At 39.8% G+C, this 20,413-nt stretch overlaps 1 protein-coding gene, 1 long non-coding RNA gene and 1 other non-coding gene across 5 annotated transcripts in view; 1 reads left to right on the top strand and 2 right to left on the bottom strand.

Annotated features, from left to right (window-relative positions):
• EPB41L4A (erythrocyte membrane protein band 4.1 like 4A) overlaps positions 1-13,365 on the top strand; it is a 131,198-nt gene extending 117,833 nt beyond the window's left edge. For all 3 annotated transcript variants that reach the window (XM_071802872.1, XM_071802874.1, XM_071802873.1), the window contains 5 exons: positions 5,437-5,484; positions 6,121-6,189; positions 7,084-7,194; positions 7,969-8,050; positions 9,617-13,365. In XM_071802872.1, coding sequence (XP_071658973.1) covers positions 5,437-5,484; positions 6,121-6,189; positions 7,084-7,194; positions 7,969-8,050; positions 9,617-9,745 — 439 coding nt within the window. In that variant the 3' untranslated portion in view covers positions 9,746-13,365. The remainder of the gene's footprint in view (positions 1-5,436; positions 5,485-6,120; positions 6,190-7,083; positions 7,195-7,968; positions 8,051-9,616) is intronic.
• A 1,995-nt stretch (positions 13,366-15,360) lies between these two features.
• LOC136115580 (uncharacterized) lies at positions 15,361-19,976 on the bottom strand. The gene is made up of 4 exons (XR_010653229.2): positions 19,781-19,976; positions 18,937-19,003; positions 17,949-18,088; positions 15,361-15,459 (listed from the first exon to the last, which is right to left on the bottom strand). It is a non-coding gene; the product is annotated as an uncharacterized lncRNA (long non-coding RNA).
• LOC136115586 (small nucleolar RNA SNORA13) lies at positions 18,640-18,771 on the bottom strand. The gene has a single exon (XR_010653234.1). It is a non-coding gene; the product is annotated as a small nucleolar RNA SNORA13 (small nucleolar RNA).
• Positions 19,977-20,413: the final 437 nt, after the last annotated feature.

The following is a 20,413-nucleotide window of genomic DNA, read 5'->3' as shown; positions in this document are numbered from 1 at the left end:
CACTGCCTGGCTAGCATGGATGAGTTCTCCAGCCCTGATGCTGATGGTGCAACTCGTGAGCTCTGTAACATACTTACATGGCTACTTCCTGTTAATGTCGTTTTTTTAAATTTACCTTTCATGTTTAGACTTACAAGTCAAACTGTATAATGCCTAAAGTGATTGTTTCATTCATACTGATTGAAATTGTAACCTACACTGAAGTTTCCAGTATTAAAATGCACCTGAGCTCTGTTTTCAGTTGCATGTGTTGCTAGAACTCGTTACTGTCTCCAGTTTCATAGTGCAGAGCTTTCATTCTTTTATGAGAAATAGATTTTGCCATTAAAATTCCAAATGTTGGAATTTCTACTTTAACTGGCTTTGTACAGACTTGCTCGCTTTCAGCTGCATGAAAGTCAAATGTTATTAGGTGTAATTATACGGTGATATATTACTAAAAATCAGGAATATTAAAGCTAACTTGTATGGAATGCACAAAATATAGATGATTAAGTTTGATTTACATTTTTTTGTTATATACAGAAAGTGCTGTAAACTTGGAAATGTGCTCAGTTGGTAATGGTTAGATTGAATTTATAGTCAACTTTTTTTTTCCCATAGGCCAAGTAAATTTCATTGCTTGGACAGCACGGGCTCCCCCTTGTGGCTAACTTAACTAATGAAATTGCTTTTATTTTCCAGCACAGTGCCATTCTGAGTTATGTTTTATTTAAACTACTATTGGAAAAACCCGTAGATGTGTAGCATCTTACTTAACAAGGAAAGGTCCTAGAGGAAGCAAAGAAATGAGGAAATCCTGAAGATCTTGGATAGCTTGTCATTTATTTTCCCTATTGTGTTAGTGATTAATATATTCCTCCTTTTTTTCACACTTCAATTTAAAAAAACAAAAACCAAAATCAAAACAGCAAAATAAGCCCAAACCTCCCAAGTATGGCAGATGTCCTTAATATATGCAAGTATGAACTAAAAAGGTGAAATTAGAATTCCTTTCAAGGTACTTTAAAAAACATTTAGTAAAAGGCATTTGACTGCTAACATGCAGTAGGTTATAACAGCATTTATTTAATTTAGTTTGGCTCAGCTGTTTGCTTACATGACTGAATGCAGGTCAGAGGAAAGGGAGATGTGATTCTCTTGGGTATAGGGTACGGTTGGGTTTTATTTAGTTTTATTTTATCTTATTTGGTTGTATAGTAATTGCAATTTGCACATTTAACAATTGATACAAATTCTTCATTTTAGTAGTACAGACAGATCTTTCACATTTAGTTCCTTATGGCAGTCAGTTTCACTAGGGGTTTACTTTGGAAGCATGAAGTAATTGCTGAAATATTTGTTACTGTGCCTGGCACAATGCATTTCTTTTGTTTGATAATGAGTCTTATTAATCATTCGTTGTGGTGGAGTGGTGTCTCCTTGGTCTCAGGAATAAAAATATTTGACAAGAATTTGACCTTTTTTTCTCCTAAAGGAACAGAGAGAGCTCCAATTCTAGTTCTACAGGATTTATTTTCAAGAGTTCATGTAAAACATCTGTGTAGCCAAAGGGCTTTTTTTAATTAAGAAAAATGGCCATTAAAATTCCATGGCTATTTAAATTTACCATTTGTGACTCAAACTGAAATATTAATAAGGGTGCAGATGCAGACACAAAAAATAATGTAGACTTTATTAATGTGTGCAGTTGTTTGAGCTTGTGAAAACGAAAGAAAAATAAACACGCCCTGGAGACCTATCACTTAGTGGGAATTCCCATTAGGTTTCTTGTGCATTAGGGAATCTGATTAGCATACAAATTGTCCAGAATCTATTGATTCAGATACTGCAATAGGACAATATGAGTGTGCATTAGATGTCAAAACTGCAAGTTCTAAACCAATTCACAATAAAAAGACGAAAACAAAGTGAAAGAGGGATTATGATCTGGCTTCAAAGATTTAATAGAAGGATTGCTTTGTTGTGGACTGTTAAGAGCTAAACAAACATGAATTTCCTATTCAGTGTGTGCAATACCTACATTTCACCTTAACAAGACCTTTATTTTTGTAAAATTTTCTTCATTTTGCCTTCAAAGGAAGCACAGGAACAGGCCATTGGAAGGAAAATGCATTTATTAACATACTTTTTCTATGTCATATTTCTGGATATTCTTTTGTGGGGAGTTGAATAGATGTTGTGATGTTATCCCAGTATGGTAAGACTTCTTAAACAGATGGAACATAAATAACGTCAACATGGGAATTCATAAAAGCAGTTTGCTCTGAGGAATCACTCTGTTTAGCTGTTCCCTCCCCTCCCCCCTGCCTCCACCCTGGGATGCCATATTGCTAAACCGGTATTTTACAGCAGTGGCTTCCTTGCTAGTATAGTTGCAGCAGTAGAAGGAGGGAGAATGACAGAGATCATAGAATTAAATGCCTGGAGTTGGCCACAGAAAGCAGAAGGCACAGTTCCTACACAATGGAGAAATGAAGATGACTCCTTATTTAACCACTCTCTTTCCATGCTGCCCCACAAATTAATATTTCTTACTGTAGGTGAGGCTTCACATGATGTTTGGTGATAGGTGAGATTTAAAGGCACGTCCTGAACTGTTGTATTTTTATGGATAACTAAAAGCCCTGAGCTGATTAGATGGGCTGGGGGTGTGCAAAATAGTCTGCTTTGTGGGGATCCAGGTTTGGGAGCAACCTTGAGGCTTTGCTTCCTCAGGCAAACTAAGGCTTGTAAGCATTACAAAGCCTCCCAGGAGAAGCTGGCATTTTTCAGGGAGCTTTCACATTCCCCATTGGCTGATTATTCAGCCTCAGAGGAGAATGCCTATCTTCCTAGCCCCAGGGTGATGTAAGGTTTGCAGCTGCTACCTTGTGAATAGGGGGTTGCATTGAAGGAGAAATTAATTCAAAACCGAGGGCTGAAAAAGGCTGTTAAATGCCACTGCATACCAAGGTACTGCATCAGGGAGTTAAAACCAGCATGGACGGATGTAGGAAGGAGAAGTAAATGCAAGAAGGGAAAAGAAATAGGAGAAGTGAAAATCAGAGAAAATTAAATGCAATATAATAAACAAAACCACATAAAGCCACCAAAAAGCTCTGAACGCTGAGAACAGCCAGACTGCAAGCTACTTGTGGCCTTTGCTGTTGGCATCATGAGGACCTGAGTAACTGGAACTTGCAGCAGAGCAGTCTGTCAGGGACAAGAGTAGTCTGGGCTGTTGTCATGCTGGCTTTGCTGCCTGGGAAGCCATCGCCACCTTGGAGCCTGAGAAGGTTAGGGGTTACTTCATAATAGTCCCACTAGGGAATCACAAATGTGAGGTTGTTTCTTACCCTTCTGTCTCCCTCTGGTATTTATAAAGCCATAAACTAGTATCTCCCAGTACTTCTGCACCTGTGAAATAAAAACAAACAAAGAAACAAACAAACAAACAAACAAACAAAAAACAAACAAAAAAAGCCCAGAACATTGCCATCCCTAAATAATCTGCCTTTACACCAACTGTAAAACATTTACAGCAATATAGCTGTCTCTGAACATTATTCCTGGGCTGAAGCATGGAAATGAGCCAAACATAGTAATGGTGAAATAAGTAAACAGTTAAAACAGTGCTAGAGAACAGTTTGGAATGATTTCTGATACAGCTCTGTCACTGGGCAAGGGAGAATCTGTGTAACAGATGCTAAAATGCAGAACTCTGCTGTGCTCCTTGATCTTCATTTAAATTTGGATTTATATCTATCCAAAAGCATTTTTGATTATGATAGGCCCTTTTGTTTAAGGAGAAAAAAAAAATACGGCAAGCTGTATCTCTGATGTACAATCTTTGAGAAACTTCGGACTTCAGTGGCACCACTTATGCATGTTGAATCTGCCTAAAAGTTGCATCCGTCACAATTCAGATGGTGTGGAACAGTCTAGCTGTAGACACTGAGTTCATATAATCCCCATGAAAAGAGTTATCTGATCTCTCCATGCAAATGTAGTCTCTGCCACTGTGTAAAACACTAATTTATTAAACTGCATGAATTTTGGTGAATTCTAGGTGCAACTTTAGCAACAGCTGGGGTTTTGCACTAATCCTGTGTCCCGGTTTCAGCTGGGATAGGGTTAATTTTCTTCATAATAGCTGGTATAGTGCTGTGTTTTGGATATAGAATAAGGATAATGTTGATAACACAGTGATGTTTCAGTTGTCATTAAGTGGTCAAGCACTTTTCAGCTTCTCCTGCTGGCCTGCCAGCAAGAAGGCAGAGGGTGTACTGGAAGCTGGGAGGGGATACAGCCAGGACAGCTGACCCAAACTGAACAAAGGGATATTCCATACCATACGATGTCATGTATATAAACTTGGGAGAAGCTGGCTGGGGGCAATCACTGCCTGGGGATGGCCATCGGTCAGTGGGTGGTGAGCAATTGCATTGTGCATCACTTGTTTTGTATATTCTATTATTTTAGTACTTAATTTATTATTCTTTTAGTGATAATTATTGCTTATTATGATTCTCTCTTCCTTTGCTATCCTATTGAACTGTGTTCATCTCAACCCGTGATTTGTTTTTCAATTCTCTCACTCATCACATTACAAGGGGATGGGGTGAGTGAGCTGCTGTGTGGTGCTTGGTTGCCAGATGGGGTTAAACCATGGCACTCTCCAATAAAATAGGGTAAGAAAAATAAAAATAAAGGGGATCCAGTTTGGAGATGGTATCTTCTGTAATTCAGTAGAAAATGTGAGGCATGCTATTCAAGCTACATTTCTTGTGTCTGCAAAAGGGAAATTACCATTTTGGCTAAGTAGTTTCTCTGTAAATGGAATTCTTGCTGAAATATTTGTGTGCATGAGTATGCATTGTTACTGGTTTGGTTAGTTTGTTGGGTTTTTTTTAATCCTGGACACCAGAAAGGTAAATGAAGTGAGCGGAAAGCCTTCTTGGAATTTAACAGAAAGCAACCGGCTGTACTGTGATCACAGATGAGCAACGACTGTGTACTGGGAATGGCCAGGGATTACTGGTGTGTCAGCCTGGTGTGTCCTGTCCCTCTTCCTGCCCACAAAGGGCTGTGTGGGCTCCAGGACATTTCTGAGGACCTTCTACAAAAGTGTTATTCCAAAACATATTGTACTCAGCCAGATAAGTGGTGGCAGTAGCTGAGCACCACTTTGGCTTGCAATGGGAAGTTCTACTGTTGTTTATATTTTATGCATACTCTCGCTGAATTCTAGTGGAATCAGAATTGTGATTCAGAGCTTGTCATTCAAGAAATTACTTTTCAGTTGAAAAAAAGCCTTAAAATTGAAGTCACTGGTGGATTACATTTACCATGATTTCTGTACAGGGTCCGTGTTGCTAAAAGTTATCTGAACAACAGCATGTCAGACAATAGTTTTTACAGTTCTGCCTTTGTTGTCTTTATTGGTATTTATAGGAGAAGCCCAGATGTACAAGCTAAAGAAGAACTGTGGAAACATATTCAGTAAGTACGGATCTCGCAGGGAGCTGTTCGGACTGCTTAGTTTTCCTCTAACGTAGTTATTCATATCCCCTGCACTGTGACTATAAGGCATTATGTTCTGAGTTAGTTATGTGCTGCAGTAAATTATATGAATATAAATGACCTGATATGTGTAGAAGATACTGCAGACCACTGAATGCACTGAATACAGGTTACTATTGTATGGTGGTGAATTATTGAAGAAGAACACAGCATTTTAGAGACTGATTCTTCTGGGGCTTCCAAAATGTCCTTGTTTGTAATACTGAGACTTTTAGGATGATACCGTGTATGCCACAAAACTACCAGTAAGAAAATTAGTTAGCTATTCCAAAGTATATTTGATGTTCAGCACAAACAATATTCATATATATTGCGAAGCAAGATGATCAGATTTGCAGGAAGGTGAGAGGAGGGTGGAACAGGATGTGACACGCAGTTGAAGCAGTCAAGGTAAATTTAGACACCTTAATAGGCTTCCTATTTTGATGTCAAGATAGCTTCAGGGCTGACAACAGCTTGTTTCAGTAAATCTTTTCAGCCTAATATAATAAAAAAAAAAACTGTTTTGCGCTTGGTAGCTACTGTTACATTTTTACTTTGCCTAATCCTTTCTAGGAAGGAGCTTGTGGATCCATCTGGCCTGTCTGAGGAGCAATTGAAAGAAATCCCATACACTAAAATAGAGTGAGTTTATGTTGGGATTTTTCTTTGTGAATATAAAAGCCTGCTTTTCTTCTTTCACTGTGAACTCTGTCATACTGAAATAGGAGTAGTTTTTCACATAATCTCTCAGCTTTTATCTGTTATAAATGCTCGTCTATGATAGGTTTGGTGAGGATACTTAATAATTTTAAAACTTAATATTTTGTCCTTTCAAAATATGAAAAAAATCATCTTCATCTCTCCCTATCTCTCCCACACACTCACGAACCTGCCATATGTCTCTATGTTCTGTATCAGTCCCTATGCCATCCATCAATCTATTTTACGTTATATGCCACAGAATCAGAGAGAACTGAATGCAAACAAGCAAATCCATTTATTTCCTAAACCTCTGTTTCATTTTACATTTTTATTGTGATCATCTAAGGCACCATCTGAGCTGTTCAGCCCTCTTACCTTGCCTGTCATGGTCAACTGCCAGGGCATAGCTGTTTCCTTAAGAACAGACACTTATTTCACTGTGATAATTGCCCATTTGGGATGCCATGTGTCAGTGCAAGCAGCTGCATGTGGCAGAAATGGGATCCCGGTTTGCATTATAATGTGCTTCCCCAACACCACCAAACAGGAAAAGCTGATGTTAAAGCTGTATATATTAATGCATTCTTCATTAAATAGTTTCATCTTCAAATACGGGCATGCCAGCTAGTGACCTTTTTACTTTTAAAGCATTGAATTCCAAATACAGGATTCTAAGGAAAGCATCAACCTTTTAATTTCAGCCAGTGCAAGAAGCCATTTTCCATTTTTCATACTTTAATAAGAAATGGGAGGATCTCTCAGTCTGCAGTTGAATCTATTTTTTGTGCCAAAGGTCTGGTTTACTAACCATTGTGAATTCTGTGTCTCTCTTAGGACTCAAGGTGACCCTATCCGCATTAGGCATTCACATTCCCCTCGAAGTTACCGTCAGTATCGGCGGTCCCAGTGCTCTGATGGTGAAAGATCTGTCTTGTCTGAAGTGAAGTATGTGAATATGGTTATTAGCAATGGACTGGTTTAGTGTGGCTTAGAAGTTATTAAAAGATCATGGTCAGATTACAAGTGACACAAAACACGGGTGGTTGCTGGCACAGGATTCAGGCAACCCTAACATAGTAGGTCTTCAGAGCTAAATGACTCAAACAAATACAAAACCATTTGTGGTCTATTTTGGGCCAGGGACTTGCTTGATCCACTCTGAAGGGGAAAAACTGAAAAAGTTGAAATAAACTTGTATTGCTTTTCATCAGTAAGTCATGAAGTTGCATAACAGATAAGAACTCATGACTTGCTTTTCAGACACCTTCATACTTAATAGAGTTAAGATATCATTTCTATTAACTCCTTAATTTGTTTAATGAGAACTCCAGTACAACCCTCTTCAGCAACTGGTGGATCAGTCTTTCCTAGAAGACTGATTTATAAAGGGTGCACTTATGAATGTAAAAGCAACAGTCCCGTTCTCAGTTTTATTAACGCCTTACTAGCAAAAGCAGATGATATCACGCACCTGGGAGGCTAGTTCTAGCTGGGTGACACCCTGAAGGAGTTGTGGCATACGTATGATTTCAGGTGAGACTCATCTCCCATGAAGTTGGGCTGCCTCTGTAGACCAGGAGACAGGCACCTTTAGAAGGGGTGAGATTATGTGTATGCCACAAAGGCGTGCACTGACTATTGAGTATCCATGTGATAGCTTTTGGGTGTTATAGTCTACTTCGTTATAGCAATATCCGTTCTGTAATGTTGTAATTCCAGCGCAAAAACTGATCTGGTGCCTCCACTGCCTATTACACGATCTTCAGATCCTAGAGGTTCCAACATCCAATTGACTCAACAGGTTAGTAATTTTGCATTCTTTGCAATTATTCTTTTTTTAGGAGGGAAGGCGCGGGGACTAGTGCTTTATTTAGATTAGATCTTTGTTTTTCAGTGAAAATTAGAGCTGGCATAGATTTTTTTCAGCAGCAGTGTGACTTCAAATTTCACATTTTGCAGTCTGACTGCCTTGTTTATATTGCCAAATATATGTGGTTCTGTAGCATATGCCTGTGCAAACACTTGCTTCTGCTACTGGAGGATTCTTTCCCAGTTTGAGTTTGATGCTTCCTTAAGATGATACCGTGCTCTCCACAAGAGGAAAATCAACTTTCACAGTTCCTTAAAATATGCAAGTGTGCTTAGGATGTAGTTGTAATCACAGCCTAGTATCATTTCTTCCCCTCATTAGAGCTTTTCATAGAGTTTTGTTGCTTGGACTTGAAGCATTGCTTGCCTTTTTTTTTTTTTTTTCCCCCCAAATTCTGCATAGTTTTTTACATTATTCACATCTTTAAAGGATAAAATTTGTCTTTTAAAAGGTCTTTCAACATAAATGATAGTACCATATCTCTCAGCTTTCATAGTTGCATTAAGCTCAAAGTGTGAGAAGCAAATTATATTCAAAAAGTACTTGCAGGTCTGTTGTACAAGCACACAAAAGGAAAATCAAAACGTGAAATAGAGAATTCCAGACACATTTCCACCTAACTTCCCACACCAGTCCTCATGTCTCTTAATCTGGCATGTGGATATACCAAAACTACAGGCTGACCCTGTATGTAGTGTGGAAACTGCACAGAATACAAACAGCAAAGCATGTCATATCTTACATTATCATATCTTAAGAAACTCAAGTAACTTAAGCTTTAACAATTTTAAAACACTAAACAGATATTTTTCACTTTAAGGCTAGCTAACACACTACCTGCTCTTTGAAAGGCATTAAATTATAGGATATTTGTGTTCCTGTATACGATGAAAATTGAAAAAGATCAGCTGTTTTTGATGTTTCTGTAAGGACTTGTTCCAACAGTGAAGTTGGTATCTTTATGGCTAAGCACATTTACATGTTTTGTAGAAGTAGGTAACTTATGTGATTGAGTTCTGTTCAAAATTCACATTGTCTTATTTCCATTGTTATCCAATGTAATGTGGCTTAAATTCATGCCCTGGAAGAAATTATTGTTACAGCGTTAGGTGTCCACAAACACGTCTCCTTTCCTTCTGCCCCAGACCCCGTCACAACAGTAGCCATCAATTCCTTGTGAGCACTTGCTTGCAACATTTTGCTAAATATTAAATAATTAGTTGTGGCATTTTCTGAATAGGGGATGTGAACCCAACTAGCACAGTGGGGCAGCAGCTGGCTGGAGAGAGGAGAGTCAAGATGGGGGGAAGAGTTCTGTTTGGTCAAAAAAATGTAGAGACTTCAATATTTCTGGGGGGTGTGTGTGTGTATATATATACATATATATATATAAAATACTATATCCTTAGCCTAAGGCTGTCATAACAGCAGTTATCAAAATACACTTTTTATATTCTGCTATACCTTTTCAACAATGTTTTAATTTGTTCCCTTCAGAGACAAAATGGATCTAAAGACAGCCTAATAGAAGAAACATCTCAGCTATCCACTAACGACATAGATGGAAAATCCATCACTAAGATAATAAAAACTGTACAGGTGTCACGCTTCAAGGTGGAGACTTGACTGCCGTAACTGAAGATAGTGAATGGATTTTATTCTTTGGAAACTGAGATTTTGTGTATGTGTGCAAGGGAAGGAGCTGAAGTTGATGTGGTAGCAATTTCTTCAGGACACTCTGAAGCGCAGCCTGATTGCTGGGAAGGCCAAGCAATGCTTTCGTCACTGACACCATTCTAGTGGTGTGACTGATTGAAGAGAAGCTGCCTGATTAGACAACAAAAAAGAAAAGTCATAGTAAAACTGGATGATCAGCAGTTACATTTCCAAAAAATGAGCAAAAAAAATGTGCTGCAACAAGACAGGCTTTATCGTCTGCTCTGTAACTGAATAGCCTTTTTCCAAAAGATGACTGTTAACTGACATGATCAGGACCAGATGCTTCAAGAGAAGCAAAATAGTCATATTTTTGGCCAATTGTGCAATACAGTGTGATATGGGGAGAATTATCTTCACAATTTTATATGGGGATCAACTTGTGTCCTGAGACATAAGGACTGATAGCTCTTAAAAGGTTTGTTTTAACCTAGCACAACAACAAATGCTCACGTTGTTAATAAAAATATTGACTCAACTTGTTTTATCTCAAAAAATAGTAGACTCAGTAACATCCTGTAGCAGAGAGTTCTAGAGGTGATTCAGATTTACTTTACCTTGGTTGTTTTAAGCGTACTCAATTTTGAATGTACTTTTATGGAATGTTCAAATAAATAGTCCCTCTACATACCATAGAAATACATCTATCATCTTATAGTAAACCACACTGGAAAAAAAACAACCTGGAGAATATGTACTGACCCACCACATTAAAACTGCTTAGCAAGGCACTTAAGTACTGGTTAAATGAAACTTGTAGAGTAGGATTCTTTTTTTTTTTTTTAAACTAGATTAGCAGTCTGCCTTAATCTCTTTGCATATGAAATAATCAATGCTAATACCTTCTGATACTTTTCTCTGAGCCATTTCTTTGATGATAAAACGACAAAGGCAGTATTTCAGGTATAATAATTGCAATTTTTTATGTTGTCACAGTAGGAATAGTAAGATTTAATTATGCTGCACATTGAGTGGGTTATCTCCTAGTAGGTATCTGAAGTGATGCCTAGCTCTTCTGTCCTATCATTTTGTACAAATAGCTGAAGTTATTCCTCTGCCTCCCATTTGTCCACAATCAGCACATGGATGAGCCTTCTGGTGTTGCCAACATACTAAGCTTAGCAAAATCTTTGTGTTGTGAAAGTAACTTGTGCTAAGTGTAATCCCCAAACTAAATATTGAATTTGTCGAACAGCATTGGAAATGGCTGTAGTAGCTCATGTGCCTTCTTACATCCGTCCTGTTTAAACTCAACCCCTGCCACCTGCAGTGACTGGCAGTGGTCCTGTGTCTTCTACCCTGAACAACACCACACCAGAGGACTGCAGCCCTGACAGAAAAGCTATACTGTGTGAGGTACATAAGGCATCTGAGTTATGCTTTACAAAAGGTGTACTTGTTTTGGACAGTCTGAATTTTCTATGTATTTCATCTTAGGACATTTTTGGGCTTGACTTAAAGTATTTGCTCAAACTGTTTTGTAGGTCTGTTTAATGGTTTCATTGTCATTGCTCTGATTTAAAGTCATCCTTTAGGATGTATTTGTGACCTTGTGTAGTATTGACACAAGCACCAGTTAAACAAACAACACAAAAAAAAAAGAAAAGCAAAGAACCAGCAACACTGAACATAGTAAAAAAAAATCACTGGGGCAACGACAGTAGTGATACAGGTTAATCTAGAGCATCAGTGTCTTTTGGAAGACTACTGAAATACGACAAACCACACAAGAATTGCTTGCAGTGTCTGCAATGAAGCCACTCCTTACTTCTTCATGATGTTCCAAGTTGGAGCATATGCACTTGCTTGCAGTTTGTTGCTTTCTAAGTCATTACCATTATTCTGCATTCCTTACTCAGGCACAGGCAAGTAGAACATATCTATCACTTTAGGAGGATTTGCGTTGTTACTGTTTGACAATTGTCTGTACATAGTGTCCGTGTCTTGCCAATCCTTAAGTACTGATCAAGAAGAAAATAACTTGTAAAGTTTATATCCAACCTCATGTTTTCCTGCATGTTGTCATTTGCCTGTGGGCTTTTGTGTATCGTTGCTGGATGCCATCAGGCAAGTGTGTGGTGTTTTTCTTATCCCACTGCATCAGAAGATAGGCTTCCATCTAGCTTCCTAGTGATAGCTTTCAATTCTTAATCACATAAAAGCCAACTTTTTTGCATTTAAATGAGAAATTTACAGAAAGAACCCTGGATTTGGGTTAGTGGTTTTATCTCCAATGAGACAACGTAGGAAGCAGGTTTTAGCAAGTCTAATGCTCAGTGTGGGGCACTACAATACAGTTCTTTAGCTGCAAAAGACTAAGCTTAATGCCTGTATTACTTTATCAAGTGTCAGTGCTGGAACAAGGCAAGACTTGGACAAGGATGTCACTGTCAGCTAATAGTACAGAAAAAAAAACTTCTACCATGTATGTAAGCCTCCTTTCTCTTCAGGCTTCTTTTTCTCAGTCGCTTGAGGAAAGGCACCTTTTTTTGTGATCTAATTTTTTTTTCCAAGAGATACCTGCAAGTGGTCAATCACTGAAAGCACTTACTGTGCCACAGCAATGCTCTGTAGGCCTAAACCAGCCCTACACCATCTGTAAGTGGCTAGTCTCTTACATCTCTGAGCTACACCTCGTCCTTTCCACAGTTCCACCCTTCCTCAGATTTCTTGGAGTTTTCACTGCCCAGAGGCAGTTATGATTTCAGAAGTGGAATTCAGATGTCAGTCCAAAATGCCTGTACTTCCTGATGAGTCAGGCAAAAGACTGGAGATGTTCAACCATGTCAGGTGGTTCACCCTGCAGTTGCATAGCATACAGACCTGTCCTCCTGCGGACAAAGGACTGATATTTGAGACATTCTCATCCTAATTCTGCTTCTAGTCTGCTGAATTGACCTCAGGCCAACAACTTTAACATTGTGCCACTACATATACCTCTTCTGAGACTTCTGTTAAGTGCTAAGAGGTATGAACTCTCTCACTTATTAATTAGCAACACCTACAACATAGATATACCTCTTTGCAAAACATGTATTTTATACAATAAAGAGCGCTTGCTAACAACACCACAGAAGCATTTTTGTATATTCCATACTGATCCCCTTGCTTGTTAGCCGGTGTCTTACATTAGGAGCTACCCTTGACTTGCGGTTTTCTACTCTGCACTTCTTAACACTGTTCATAATCTTGCAACTCATATTCTGATCACGCTTATTAGAGTGAAGATGCTGGGGAAAAAAAAAAATCACTACAATTTAAGTTGCCAAATCAATCATCTTTATGGAGGTGAATACTGAACTGAGTAGATAGCACAGTTTCTTTTGGGAAAGCCTATTTAATTCAAAGCTCCACAGAAAGATGTTTGAAAACATACATAAACATATCAATGTGATGCATATGTTCTATGTACATTAAGTATTCATGAAGCAACTGTGTGCTGTTTTAAATTGAGTTTGATAGACGGCTGTGTCAATACTTGTGTCCAAGTTATTGAAAAGTAAAGTAAAACTTGAATTTTTAGGACATTCCATGGTTGCCTCTGAGTCTTATTTACATTACACAAAGGAGCAAAGCCTTCAGAAACACAGATTCATTTGACAACACCATCTGGTAAAAACAGGTGTAGTACCAATTAAAATCCACTTGAGGATACAGCTTCTCCAGATTAAGTATTTTTCCTGGTAGCAGAAAGTCACAGCAGACAAAATAAACTGTCAAACCAGGTACACAGATGCAGAGCCAGTGTGGAAGATGCTCTACACTTAATTTATCCTTTATATTTGTCTCCTTGATAAGAGTTAAGGTGCTTGGCCTTGGCTGGATGCCAGGTGCCCACCAAGCTGCTTTATCAATCCCTTCCTCAGCAGGACAGAGGGCAGAAAAAATAAGATGGAAAAAAACCAACAACCTTGTGTGTCAACATAAAGGTGTTTTCCTAAAGCAAAAAGGCCATGTGCAGAAGCAAAGGGAAAACTAAAAGATTCACTCTCTTCTCCCCACCAGCAGGTGTTGTCCAGCCACTTCCCGGGAAATGAGGCTTCAGTACATGTAGTGGTTCCTCTGGAAGACAAACGTAATAACGTTTGTCCCTTTCTCTTCATTTTTATTGCTGAGCAGACACCGTATCGTATGGAGTAATGCTTTGGTCAGTTTAGGTCAGCTGTCCCAGCTGTGTCTGCTCCCAAGATCTTGCCCACTCCCAGCCCACTAGGCATGGGAAGTGTTAGAGAGAGCGCCGTGATGCTGTACCAGAATGATGCTCAGCTGCAGCCCCGCTGGTGTGTTATCAACACCCTTAGAGCTGCCAGTACAAAGCACAGTGCTATGAGGGCTGCTGTTGGGAAAATTAACGCCATTCCAGCCAGACCCAACGTAAGAGTGAAGAAAACCACTGCCCTCCCAGTTGGGCACAATTTAAATGATACACTTTACTCCCTGTATCATTAACATCTCAGAAATAGCTAAGAGTATGCACTTATTTCCTAAAAGAGGTTAGCAGAATGTCCTTGACATTCTTCATAGATTATTACCATTAAATTTAGTAAAAATGAGCACCTTCGCAAGGCAAGAGGCAGCAGATTTGAGTTCAAGAATTCCTCCACAGGTCACCAACTGATAGATGGTTTCCATTCAATAGAGCTAGCCTTAGTCAACTCAGATGCAGTGTGCTAAAAGGTCAAAGCCAGTTTTATCTCTGCGAACCTCTTGAGGGTTCTGATTTGCAGCCTTAATAGTGAGAGCCCTCTTCCGCACAGCACTGGAGGCAAGTATTATAGACAACCATCATTAAAACTGTTCAAAACCAATTAAAATTGTTGCTTTCAAGAGTAATAAGTCTTAAAAGCTATTCCTGCCAGTCTCGCACTTTAAGAACAAAGACTCATGAGCAAAACTCCTGAGCAGATGGCATCTTCAGGGAATATAATCCCTAACAGAAACCCTAGGCTTTCAAGTGCATCCAATAATTACATACTGGATCACTAAAAATTTATTACTCTTGTCTAAGCCTCCTTCCCTTTTGACAATCCAAACACCCAGACTTTGCATTAGTAATGTGCTTACACTTATTACTGAAAAAGTATAGACATTGCAAGATATGTAATTTCAGCACTTGCTCTTCTGATAAAATTAATTTATTATAAGTACTCCTGGGAAAAAAAAAAAAAGCAGGACTTCCAATCATTATCCTTATAGTATTTAACCACTTCATCTTTAGTTGAAGTACCATATGATGCAGCTGATTGAGGTAATAAACCAAGCTTGCAGTTTTCCTTGTTGGAGAAATACCTTTTCTCCTATCTTGAAATCCAGGTTTGCTGAATTTAAATTTCTACTTTTCCTCAGCTAACCCAGTCTCCAAGTACTACAGAAGACCATGGTTTCAGTGATCACCTCCCATCCACTTAATAGCTCCCAGGTTTTATTTAGTCCAAAAGGATGAATCACTATCCCCAAAACAACATAGAGGAGATGAGAACTGTCAAACAGAAGTAACTGCAGTTATAGATTAGGAACGGCAGACATTCTGAGAAAATAAATCTTTATTCCACCTTTTTAATAGTTTTTTTGTTTCTTATGGAGCAGACTGCCATTGGTCTTCAAGTCAGTTCCAACAATTCTTCCTAGGGGAAAAAGTAAACACAATGGGAGATGAGTTCCATGTAGCACACAGCTGTTTTCAGTAGTAACATCCTCCAGATCCCTGAGACTGGTACAACGTTACAATGGACAGTTTCTCATTCCTTTGGAAAAAAGCCAAAAGCTAAAATCTGCAAATCTTATTTTTAAAGAGCCTACATTTAAGAGCAGGTCTTTGCTCTTCTAAGCAAGATTTCAGATCCTACCTACAAGTTGGTGGCAGTTCTAACACATTCTAACTGGTGGGAATCAATAGAAAGATTTGTAGTAGTAACTCACGTACATCTATGCCTGTGCATTACACAACAGTTTAAAAAAATAGTAAGTCAGTAATAGACAGATGAGATTTAGTAATTTTATGTTTCAAATCAAGTAGCAGCCCTGCTATTAGATACATTACTCATAGTGGATTACACACACACTTCTTTTCCCAGTGTCTACACAGGTTAACATGAAAAGAGTGCCTATCTTACTCTTCAGCCTTGCAAACATTCCCAGTGTCTACGGTGTGGGACAGATTTCACTAGTTCATTCTCTCTATCAACTGCACTAGTAATGCATTAAGTCTGTGTTTTTCACGTTGCTCAGGTAGATTTCACATTTCAATGCACAAAACTTTCTGATTCTAGTATTTTTGCAAGCATTGTGACAAACTTGAAGGGCTTATTTCATCACTGCACTGAAGATTTCTGTAACATTCTTTCCTGCAAGGAAACCAACAGTGATCTAGTGGATCTTCTATCATTGAAGTTAGCTGTCATATGAACATCTGCATGTTCATGCAAAATACTGAACCACCTTTAGTTTATCTTTTTCCAAAAAGTTACTGGAGCAATTTATCATCAGAAAATAGCATATATTCTTTAAACAACTCAGGATTAACCAGCTGCTGGGAAATCACTTTCTGAATATCTGTCTTCAGCATGGACAACTACTGGATCACAAACTTCCTTCAGAACTTGATTCAGCTCAGTTTGAACAGCTTGGCTAAAGAGCTTGTCGTGTTGTCCAAATACTCAGTCTGCTTTCCCAGAGCTGCAATTACATTTTGAAAGCTGCTACTGCAAACATCACACAACTATACAATCTATATTCCTCTTCTGTAGTACTTTGTACAGTATTAATTTCTAGCTCACTGAAAAAAAAAATAAGAAAAAAAAGGAAGGCAACAGAAGTGCTTATCAGTCAAAAGCCCAAACAATCCAAGAGACTCATTAATGGGTAACACATGCCACTCCAATTCTTCCTGAAACTTCTCCATAACTTTCACCACTTCGAAGTTTTAATGAAAAATATATATAGTTCTTCCCTGGATATATCACTGTGCAGCACTGTCTCAACACTCTCCTGTTCACTATGTCTCTAGGACAGCAGGATACATCAGTCAAAAAACAAAAACAAGAAGGCAAACAAATACGCAAAAGATACTTTTGCTTCATGTCCTGAAACCCAGCTCCTGTATGAGGTTTAAATGAGGCATAATTACACAAAATCTGTGAGGAGGACATCTTTTATTAGTTTTCTATTTCATTCAATCTACCTTTCATCACTGCTTTATCGTTATTCTTTGAGCTACTCTGCTCACAGTCATAGAAGTTAGCTGCTGCTAAACAAACCTCGAGCATTTTTTTCTTGTCACCAAATACTGCACAAAGTATTCAACAGGAACACTCTCTAGCATGTGGTATAATATAGTAATGCTTTGTAATTTACAAGGCAACCAGTCTTTTCTTCAGTTTGATTTGAAACTTAAGTTTGCACTATTTCACCTTTGATTTAGTCTCTATGAATTTAGAGTAGGCCTTCTAATAGTTTACTCAGTATGGTTCACATCCCCTGAAATTCAGCTAAGTTATCATGATGATTTCTCAGTTCTAGATCATTCTTCCATTACATTTCCAATACTGACCAAGAAGTTCCTCAAAGACTTGATTTATTTGCCATGCCCTTGGGTACGCAGGTTACACAAAACATAGTTCCACCACTAAAGAAATCTTTGACAAGACATAAAATTTTTTTAAGTGCCTTGTTTGTACCACTGAATTTCATGCTGACATGTACTATTCAGCTTTTCAACAGTGTTGGCTTTTCCAAGACTTTACAATGAAAGAGCGTTTTGCATACAAGATTCTGAGCTTTCATGTTTCACCAGTCTTTGAATATTTTTGGTTCTTGTGTTCTGAACTGCTCCACAGTATCACCCCCAAAAAACAAACACTGGAAAAGCACAGACTTCTCTTGGACACGCTGGTAGCCATGCACTGTTTTTAATAAGACTCATCAAAACTTTTCCTTTAGGGTTTCGACTTCGCTTTTGTTGATACCATAGTCATCAGGCTGATCTCACTCTCAATACTGAGTTTCAATTTCTGATCTAAACTCATTCTGACAAACTTATTTCTCAACAGAAAGTCTGTTTCATTGTAAGACAAGTCTGAAGGACGCAGCTGGATAAGAAATTATAGTCACGCACCTCATAAAGGAAGTTGCAAGACGACTGGGCAATCAGTACTTTGTAACTTTCTCCTGCATGCCATTCTCATGCTCAAAGGCTTCCACCAGATAGTCCTATCTCTGTGAGCTTCTGAACTTCCAGCATAATAGGTTAGAACTCTGTAAGAAGCATAATAGCATTAACAATTCTGGTAGGAACAGACCCTCCAATACCCAAGGCAGGAGCTGCTGCTAGAAATATTACAGTACACTTTACATTTTCAAAAGTACATCAAGGAAAGACTGTTCTACATAGCGCAGGAGAGAAGACGACATTTTTATCCAACACTGAACAGTCCTACAGAAGGATTCACTTTATACCTGACACCAGACATAAATAACGAAAAAGCAAATGCACAAAAGTTACACATTTTTTCCCCATTAAAGAATATTTTCATCTTTTCTGTGGCTGAGTATTCTGAAGCTATAGGTATCTTTTTGCAACAGAAAAACTAGAGGCTACTGCAGGACTCTGAACTGTTCTGTACTAATTACTTGCAGAACAGATATCAGAAGTTATCATGAGACAGGACAGCTAAACAATGCTAGAAGTGGCCATTATCATTTTAATGTTTCCTCTTTTAGTATCTGCCAGATTCTTCATTTTAAAAGACTGAAGCAAAAATTCTACAATGTTAATTGCTCAACCATACAATTTCTACAGATTTATTTTCTGTCCTTGCAAAAACAGGGAGGAGAAAGGCAAGTAACCAACTCCTTAAACAGTTTGCGCAAGAATTTCTGTTTGCCTTTTCTGACACCACATTCATTCTGGACAGGAATGAATGGGCAACACAAAGGCAAAAAAATTAAGTACTAGCTGTTCTTTGTATTAATTATTATTTGCATCTCTGTAAAATTAACAGCATATGGAAAAAATTAATTCATTAATAAGCAAATACTTAAAAATTCACAAGTAAATAATGTTTTAGACAGAGCAAGCATATATTAAGCAAAGTCAAGCACACCATGGTCTTCGGACACCTTGTGTTCATGTTGGTGCTTAGGCCATCAATAGTCTTCCATTGCTTTCATCTGAAAGAAAATGGAGAGCAAACTTTCACGTGGAAGACTGACAGATACACGAATAGTACAAGAAGTGTAACAACACTTGAAATAATCGCCAGATTTTACAGGACAGCAGACTCTGTGCTTCCCCACCCCCTACCATCACTCTGTAAGACTAAGGGCTACTCTGTTACACAAGTTCCAGTGGCCTGCTACAGCAACAAGGAATTCTGTGGAAACCCATCAACTTCTCAGAAATCCAGGCACAGGCAACTGTGTATGACAACCCCATTCATCTTTTCCGACTGCTTAAAAAGTATTACTTGAAAATGGGCGGTCTTTCTACTGAGCGACAGGCACAAAAGCCTGCCCGAAAGAGTTTAACATAAACCAACTATATAAAGGAACAAGAAAGCTCGCTTTTCCAGAAGTGAACTTTTGGAGAGTTCTCCCAAACAGCAGTGAGAAGCCTACATAGAAACCTTCCAAACCAGAAATTCCCGAGTGTGTAAGGCCACCCGTTCACTCCATTGTCTGTTTCGTGGAGACAAGACAGCATGGCGGAAGGAAAGGTCATTCCGTGCTGAAGTGGCACCGCTGCTTCCCTTACAAACCGGCAGTTCAGCCTCGGCCAGGTCCTCCCAGCCCCGAGCCTTCCCAGCTCCCGTGCCCGCTGCACCTCCCGCACTGCGTCGGCCAGCACGGGGCTGTCGGGGAGGCTGTCTCAAGGCCGCCGCCACCGCCGCTTCCTCCCTGTACGGGCTCAACGCGGCCCGGACGCCCTCCCGCTGCAGAGTGGCCTACCTCTTCAGCCAGCGCCCTGACCCTGCGGCCGCCGGCAGCAGGGATCAGCCAAGCTCAGGGCCGCTGAGGCGCCTCGGTTTCCCTCCCCGCGCCCGACGACGGGCGGACTCGCCCTGTTCCCACGGCCACCGCGTGCCAGCCCCGCGCCGCCAACCGCAGCCCAACCGCCTTCGCGCGCGACCAGGAAGAGACCAGGGTCCGCGGCTGCTCCCAGAGTGCCTCAAGAGGGGTGAACCAATATTCCCGCAAGGAGGGGCAGACGCACGTAGTGCGCAGCGCTCTCCTGCAGCGCAGAGGCCGCGTACCGGGTCTTCCGGAGAAGCGAGGCTACAGCCTGTGTCTCTCAGAAAGCGGTGTCCCGAGCAGGCGAATCCGCCGCGAGCGAAGCAGCAAAGTCTGGGGCAACAACGCCCCTAACCACCTGCGCGAACACAAAGATGAAGGTGTCCTGGGAAGAAGTGACGGGACACCCCCCCAACTTAACGGACTTGCGCCTGCGCAGTGACGGGTGCTGGCACAGCGCCGCGTTCCTCTGGGGGCCGCCCGCGGAATGTGTTCGCTGCTCCGGGAGTGGGGGTGGGGCGATGCTACAGCGCTGCGGCGCAGCTGGCGCGGGCTTTGGTGCGGAAGTGT

This window comes from Patagioenas fasciata, chromosome Z (assembly GCF_037038585.1).
Source record: "Patagioenas fasciata isolate bPatFas1 chromosome Z, bPatFas1.hap1, whole genome shotgun sequence".
NCBI lineage: Eukaryota > Metazoa > Chordata > Aves > Columbiformes > Columbidae > Patagioenas > Patagioenas fasciata.
Note: the sequence above shows the minus strand (reverse complement) of the source record. Positions and strands in the feature narration are given on the sequence as shown.